General features: G+C 40.9%; 1 protein-coding gene across 5 annotated transcripts in view; it reads left to right on the top strand.

Annotated features, from left to right (window-relative positions):
* Positions 1 to 8,088, top strand: part of mybpc2a (myosin binding protein Ca) — a 54,902-nt gene that overhangs the window by 19,536 nt on the left and 27,278 nt on the right. The window contains exons 1-8 of one of the 5 annotated variants that reach the window (XM_071467053.1): positions 17 to 50; positions 353 to 370; positions 680 to 700; positions 3,678 to 3,692; positions 4,363 to 4,446; positions 4,581 to 4,729; positions 6,032 to 6,149; positions 6,389 to 6,437. In XM_071467053.1, the coding sequence (XP_071323154.1) occupies positions 32 to 50; positions 353 to 370; positions 680 to 700; positions 3,678 to 3,692; positions 4,363 to 4,446; positions 4,581 to 4,729; positions 6,032 to 6,149; positions 6,389 to 6,437 (473 nt within the window). In that variant the 5' untranslated portion in view covers positions 17 to 31. Of the gene's footprint in view, positions 1 to 16; positions 51 to 352; positions 371 to 624; positions 701 to 3,677; positions 3,693 to 4,362; positions 4,447 to 4,580; positions 4,730 to 6,031; positions 6,150 to 6,388; positions 6,438 to 8,088 lie in introns of those variants that run through there. The other 4 variants (XM_071467072.1, XM_071467093.1, XM_071467062.1 and 1 more) reach the window with 4 other exon arrangements.

Here is an 8,088-nt window from a genome sequence, read left to right as displayed (position 1 = left end):
TTACATTATTATGTCACTTTCATCGGCAGAAATGCAGCCTGCTGTAGAGGGTAAGCACTGTCCTGGCTAAGTGGTTGTCTGTGTGTGTGTGTGTGTGAGTGTGTGTGTGTGTGTGTGTGTGTGTGTGATCATTGTGGCTTTACTCATCTGTTAAATTAAACACATCGATTTATCTCTAAAATGATCAATATAAGTCATTGCTGGCTGATGAAGCTCAGTGTTACTCGGTCATACTTGTGTGTGTTTATGTGCAGCATGTGTAAGTATGAAATGCTCACAGAACATTAAATCTGCATTACCACTAATTTGGTCCAGGTCATCTGCTTAACCTCTGCTTATTCTTCATTAACAGATGTCCAGCCTGATGTAGGTAAGCGCTTTGCTTTGTCATTAGTGTGTTTGTGTGTGTGTGTGTGTGTGTGTGCGTTTGTGTGTGCCAGCCTGTGTGAAGATGTTGTAGTTGTCTCGGTGAAAAGGCTTATACATTGTCTTTAATCCGATCTTTGTTGGACAGCTTTTTCATTCATAATCACACACACACACACACACACACACTCGCACAGACACACACATGCATCTCTGCAGTCTGAGGAGACCACAGCAGCACTATGGGAAGTGTTTTAACCCTTCATTGTCTACATGACTAACTTCCATGTATCAACTGTTTCTTTTCATTCAGCGAACAATGAGCCTAGGGATGGTAAGGACAAGAAACAACACACTATTTATTTGCTTGTGCTTCCTGTTTTTGTGCTTGCTTTGTGTAAACCAGCCTGTGTGTTAGGGTATCTGTCTGGGACTGCTCTGGTGATGGCCACTACTTGTGTGAAGATGATCATTTTTTGCAGGGATATAGGTTAGGCTTGAAGATTTCTGGACATCTGGAGTGTAATAATAATAATAATTATCATCATAACAAAATAAACTTTATTTTTGTAACAAACAAAAGTGACAAAGCTCCTCAGTGCAAACAGATGAAGGATGGTAAAATAAAGGATGAAGACGCAATGAAACAACTTGAAAGCATCTCAAGTCACAGCGAGCGACAATCAGATAAACTGTCACATGAAACATGTTGATGGTAAAATAAGTAAATAAAGAAGAGAAGCTTATGACAGCATCTTGCAATAAAAAAAACAAAACATGCTTTCCAAGTGATTAAAGTAGAGTGATTAGATCGGTGTCACCAAAGCATCCGAGAGAACGTTTGAGTGTTTTAAATGTGAGATGAACTGACGAGGTCTGGTTTCTAAAAGGTGATATATCCTGCCTGTACTTCTGCTGGGTATATATCGTATTTGTGTGTGATATGTGTATAAACTACATCATACTACTGCTGAAGAACATTACCCTGCAGGGGAAGACTTCAGATTCTTTTGTTCGTCATTCATGACCTAACTGTGGTTCATTCCTTTACAGTAAACTGTACAACAAGAGACTGAAGGGATGTGACACGCTGTGTGTTCTGTCTGCTGGTGCTCTGATGATAAATTGATAATACCCTGAATAAGTTATAACTTGAAATGACATTACTATACATTCTATGTATAGAACTATATTTTATAGAGGGAGCTGATAGATATGTTCCTATTTTAATATCGTAATAAGCAGTTTGGGATAGGATATTAGAACCTCTTATTTTACTGCTTTTACGGGTCCATAAATTCCTGATCATTTCCTAATAATTTCCTTGGAAGGTTTCCAGAAATAGCTACGTAATTTGGCACTTGGTTAGGGAAACATGGTGGTTTGGATATGAATGTAGTCCTTCATATAACAGAGGGGAAGTAGTGAACTACTAGTAGTTCAACTATATTTTACAGTAGGTTGCTGATGGTTCAGCTGCATTTATATGCATATAGTGATTCAAGTAGTTATATGACTTTTTTCACCATTTTTGTGAACAAGTGAAGCTACAAACAATTTTGTGCCATAAAAAGAAAGGAATGACTTTTTTTTTAATTTTACCATCGTTTCTTTACTGTAAGTGCAGCCTCTCTGACCAGCCCCGACCACGGTGAAGGACGCCAGTGCGTTCGTCAGGCAGTCACCTCCACACACTTGACCTTTGTATCGTGCACGTGCAAAATCCAAGGGTGGGCGTTACTCAGTGCTCGCACAGAGACATCTCCCTGAGGAAGAATCCCCGTACCACCATACTGCATTGTTAAATATTGTAAACACAACCAGAGCTGACAATTCCTCACACTTCCCTATAAATAGTAATAATTCTTGGTTTATGTATGATCTGTGAACAAGTAGGAGCTTTTTGCAATAAACTCAAATGAAAAGCTGTTTTCAAAGCAGCTTCCCCAACACTGATCCTAGCTACAATAACAACAGCTTGGTTGTTATTGGTTGTCACAACACTGACATTATTAAAGTCCAAGGTTTGTTGATCCTCACCTCATTCCTTCACAGACTTTTGGCTCTGTAATATTATCACCTGACTTCCTCTTCTTCACCTGACGGACCAGAGCCGTGATTCCTCCCGCGATTAGAGGGTTTGGTCACTTGACTGTAAACATATGTTTTTTGGGGCATTTGCTGAAACTGATACTGTTGCTCTTCTCGGGAGGGCAGTCTCAAACTAAACTCGTCTCCGAACTCCATCTGTATTTCCCTGCAGTAAGGACCAAAGTATACTGTTATTTCCAGTAAAGCTTCTAGAAAAGATTAGGAAATTTTGAGGAAACAATGGACCCATAAAATAAAGATCAAATTTTACCAAATCTTTTCTTAATGTGGGTTGTTACATATCATCCAAAATAGAACAGGACTCCAGCCAATTAGTCCCAGTGGGCTTTTTTCCAAAAGCCAGACATTCCCAGAGTCAAGGACAGTGTCTGGAGTTAATTTCACTTAGCAACCCTCATCCCAAACACAGCAAGTGTCCAGTGTGACATAAATAAACGAGAGTGTAAACATTCAGAAGTGTCCCCTGGGTGCCATCCCAGGATCAACTTTACCCACTTAACATTCTAACTGAAACCTTTTAAATCATCCAGAACATCTGAACTTGGATCAGTCCTCAGGGGCGCTTTTGATTAAAAGATCAAATTAACTGAGCCCATAAAAGCAGTGAGAGGGAGAGAGAGAGCGAGAGGGGGGAGAGGGAGGGAGGAAGAGGCGCAGACAGTGTGGCTCTCTGAATTTATGGCGGTGCATGACCTTTTTTGACACGTGACCCTGGATCCATTCACTCAGCAACTCCTCTTGTCCAATGGATGCCCACCTGGGGCCCTACTCACTCTACTTGATTGGTGGCTTTATTCTTTTACCTATTGCTTGTCCACAAACCCTTTCCTGTGAAACTTACTGTACGTCTGACTCAGACTGTGAAAGAAACAAGAGAAATGTACATAATAAACAGTTAACAACTTTCTCACTTCAGCACAATTAAAGTGATTTTTGAATATGGTTGTTAAAGACATAACCAATTAACAGCGGAGTGGAAAAAAAAAAAAAACAACAGGATTTGTTAATTAGAGTCAGAGAAAGAAAGATGTGTTTGTTGGAATGTGAGAGCACGTTGATTCAATGTGTGAGTGTTCCTCACCTGAAGTCAAGATTATCATTGGGCTAATTAACGCTTGTGTTTAACAGCACAGCACAGATACTGTACAGACTGACGTGTTCTCCGCTCTCTCTTTCTCCCCCTGCCACCTCTGATGCAGAGTTGCCTCCTGATGGTAAGAGAAATGATTACGTTAGCGTCTCTGTAAAGCGTATCAACTGACAAGCAAACACCTTACAGAGGTTACATCAATTTACTTGCAAAAGAAACAAGTGAGCGGATAAAAGAGCAGCTCATTTTTTATCGCTGAGATAAGAACATACAGCTTCCGCTTATGTTCTGTCAGGGTGGCAGAAGATTGCGGAGTCAAACCTAATGTGATGTTTTCAGAGGTGATCCGAGGAGTGTCTTTATTCCCTGGGGCCAGTCTGCACCGGGGGGCTTCTTGGTCGTCTGTCATTTGTCAAAACAGGGTCCCATATGGTTTATGCAGCAAAGGCATTACGCAAACACGCCGACTGGTTCTGCCTCATGGAAAGACTGTTGCTCAGTCTCACTGCTAAATAACCATACAATATGAATAGACCCCTGTGATCAGGAGGTGGAAGTTAGAGATTTGAGACTCCTTATCATCAAATTATACTTATGAAGTTTCCCAAACGATCAGCAAAGAGGTACTTCACTGTAAAAGCCCCAGGATTAAGAAGACTGCTGATTTGGAGGTTTGCTTGATCACCTTGTCTCCTGTTGTTGTCTGCTGTCTGTTGGTTGTGTCTTTATCTGAGTGGTGCGTGCACCGTGTTTTCTTGCGTTAATTTGTCCTCTGTGATCCCTCCGTCCCACAGAGCATGTACCAGGGGAGGATCCTCAGCTGTCCGAGCTTACTGGCCTGTTTGTGGTGAAGCCGGAGAGCGCCACAGCAACAAAAGGTCTGGAAAAAAATGATCCGCCATAAAAATCCTGAATTATATCCACAATGAAAGGAGCGGCCCACTTAATGCCAAATTCCAATTGGAATACAGACTGTTAATTAATCACTGCATTTAATTCCTGTTCCTGGCAGGCAAGGACATCACGTTTGTGGCTAAAGTGGACTCCTCCAACTTAACAAGGAAGCCGACCATGAAGTGGCTGAAGGGGAAGTGGCTTGACCTGGGGAGCAAAGCTGGAAAGCACCTGCAGTTCAAGGAGACCTATGACAGGAACACCAAGGTGTGTATGTTCACACTGTATGTGTTAATATGTTTGTGCATTCACTGCTACACACAGATGTTTAGCCATGCTATGCTAGCAGCTGGTGTTTTCTCCAGCGCCACCAGCAGGTCGAAATTTACAGCCATTCAGGGAAATAGTTTGACAGCTATTACTGGATGGACTGCAGGTAAATTTGCAAAAGGTATTGAAGGTCCCATGTGGATAAATTATAAAAACTGGTGATTAACTGACTTTCATCTCAAAATTTTAATCTGTCCAATACTTTGGTTTATGAACTGATACCTGTAACTGCTGTATCTAGTACAGTGCTTCATATGTTAGCATTATGAAAGAATTAATAATGTTAGCATTATGAACCACTGTGCCTAGATACAGCCTCATAGAGCTGTAATCATGGCTATAGACTCCTCAGTTTATTTTTACCTTTCTTCAAACTCTGGCAAAACCAATAGGAGGTTTTCAGGACTAAATGGGAATTTTTTTAACTGAGGCAGCCAACATTCAGCTCTACAATTTATTAATCTCTGTTGCTTTTTCAGCACATTTCCATTTGACCAAATTGCAAAATATTTCTAATAATAAACACATTAATGTAGGCCTATGCCTGTGAAGAATTTAATAAAAATGAAAGTAAATGGGAATCAATAAAAAGGGACTTTCTGAGACAACTAATATGGTATGAACTGTACAACAAATGAGTCTCACAAACAACATAATTGATTTTCGTGATGGCACTTTTCAGAGCCATAGATTGATAGATCTCAGTGTGTGTGTGTGTGTGTGTGTGAGGGTGCACACACACTGCCTCTCAACTTTTAAATAAATTTGTGAGACTGCAGAAACTTCACTGCAGTTACAGTATTTGACATCACAACTTCCTCATTCAATGGATTTCACATTTTTGTGACCAAGATACTCAGATCCAGATAAGATGGATCCACAACTTGTACTTCACAAAATGCCAGAATAAGAAGTACGATTTTAAATTTTGCATGTTCCTAAAGTATAGGAACCTATTTTGTTGTTTTTGCATTGAATTCTGTGCATAGCAGTTAATTAAAACTGGATGAAGAATACGTAATCAAACAAACCACTGACTGTCCAGCACAGAGCCATTTTCTAATAATGGCCAATATTGACCCTATGGCTTTATCAGCAAACTGATATATTCTGGATGTGTTCGTGAGCACGTACTGCATATTGCTGCATGCATGTGTGTGTGTGTGTGTGTGTGTGTGTGCATGTGTGCTCATTTAATTGTGTGTGTTACTAGCATATCATCACCTCTCTTTCTGTCAGATCTACACGTACGAGATGAGCATCATCAAAGTAGTGGACGGAGACGCAGGTGGCTACCGCTGCGAGGTCACCTCCAAAGACAAGTGCGACAGCTGCACATTCGAAGTCTCCGTGCAGGGTGGGTCCTGAGACAGACACTTAATCACATTATTGTCATCTTCCATTCAGCATATCCACCATTACTATGTAACTGGCTTTGTCAGCCAATAACTCAGTGAGTGCGATACACATTAGGTCCTATCATTTAGTGGCCTAGCGAGGTCATCAGTCCATTATTCCTTTGCTGCTCAAGCCCACTGTGTAATGAATTAACCTAGCCGAGCTTTCACCTGTCTTCCTCCTTCTGTGTGGTTTCAGCTGTACAAGAGGAGCAGCAGGACAACATCTTGGAGGCGTTTAAGCGATCGTGAGTGTCAGCGTTGGCGAGGGTCTACTCAATGTGTCACCCATCACACTCTCTCCCATATGCTCCTCTGTAGATCGCTGCCTCTGGGCATCTGTCAGTCTCAACGAGTGTCTCTGCCCGTGTCCCTCAGTTGTAGCGAACTTTTTATGAGTCAGTCTGTCTGCCATCTTTCTCTTTTTGCCACGTCTCAGTGCATCTGCTGCCTTACTGTTTTGCTTCACCTGGAGTCCCTCATGGTTTAGCATCTCATGTATTTCGTCACGTCTTGGTGACAGTCTCTGAAGGGCCTTTTTCTTTTTTTTATGTTTTTCCCGCACTATCTATTTCTGTTTCTGCTTCTGCCTGCGTGAAGTGTATCTATGTATCCATCCTGTGACTTTTTTTATTTCTGCTATACTCAGCCTTTATACTGTATGTTTGCTGTGTGATCGTAAATCAGTCGACACCTTCACACTGACACCTTGAATCTCCATATTTGTAATTTGTGTTTAAAAATATAATTTCCTTTCCTCATTAGAGCTCGAGCAGAAAGCACAGGTAAGATGAGAAACACAACATGCTGAAAGACAGCATCATATTGTGCTGCAGACAGGATGTCAGTGTGCTTATTTGCAGAATGCTCATATGAGGGAGAGTGTGTGGAGAGAGGTTGGTGTGATAAATGAAAAGTGAAAAGTTGGTAAAACTCTATGTTGCTGGGAAATAATGGATGAGTGTGTTAAACACCTAGTTATGTGGAGATCATGCAGCACAAGGTAAGTATGGAGGATCTTATTTCAAATTTGATCCTCATCCGCGTGTTTCTCTTCACATGTATTACAGCACCACAACCAAATACATGTGGTCTGACACCATTCTTTAGGACAGTGGTTCCCAACCAGGCGTACTTGAAATAGCATGGTTGAAATAGCTAAAGGTATGGAACAGCAGTTAAAATAGCTCATCTGAGGGAGTACATCAGACAAAAAAAGGTTGGGAACCACTGCTTTATATACTCACTCCTGTTCACTCATTTTCTCTGGAGTTTTCTTTCTTTTTTTTTTTTTTTTTAAATTTCAGCCTTAATGTATGTTTCATGTCTGAAATAGCCCAAGCTCTCCATCTTATGCCCAGGGCATGTTAGGCTATTTTTTCTCTTTCATGTTGACGTTTCACTGACTGGTTGGTCAGTTGAAAAGGCTTCAAAGGGAAACAGAAAACATTCTGTAGAATATCTTTCAGTTTCTCACATGGTGTGGAGCTGCTTCAAAACATTTCAAACGTTTGCATTCACTTCACGCCACAGTATGTTTATTTTCTGACAAGGCAATGTGTGCAAGCATGTCATTAAACATACAGCATTTGGACTGTGTGTCGTGACAATGTTACACACAGATGAATGCCAAAATAAAGGAAACACCAAGTGATATGTGGGGTCAATGTGTAGACAACTGAAACTGAAATTCTCCACGAACAACAATTTAAAACGTTCAGTGCTGCAACCCAACCCAGAGACAAAAAAAACTGGAAATGACTTGGCAAGGTGAACCTGGTGTCGTGTGCAGTTTTTGATTTTTCCAATTGGAGTCAAGAAAGGTTGAACGCTTGCAGTCGAGACATTTCAGCCTCAGTTCTGTACTTTTCAAATTTACTTCACTGACACTTGGAAAAT

Source organism: Trachinotus anak, unplaced genomic scaffold, assembly GCF_046630095.1.
Source record: "Trachinotus anak isolate AG129_WGS33_773 ecotype Australia unplaced genomic scaffold, CSIRO_AGI_Tana_v1 ptg000003l, whole genome shotgun sequence".
NCBI classification, from domain to species: Eukaryota; Metazoa; Chordata; class Actinopteri; order Carangiformes; family Carangidae; genus Trachinotus; species Trachinotus anak.
The sequence above is the reverse complement of the archived record's forward strand: the minus strand, read 5'-3'. Positions and strand labels throughout refer to the sequence as shown.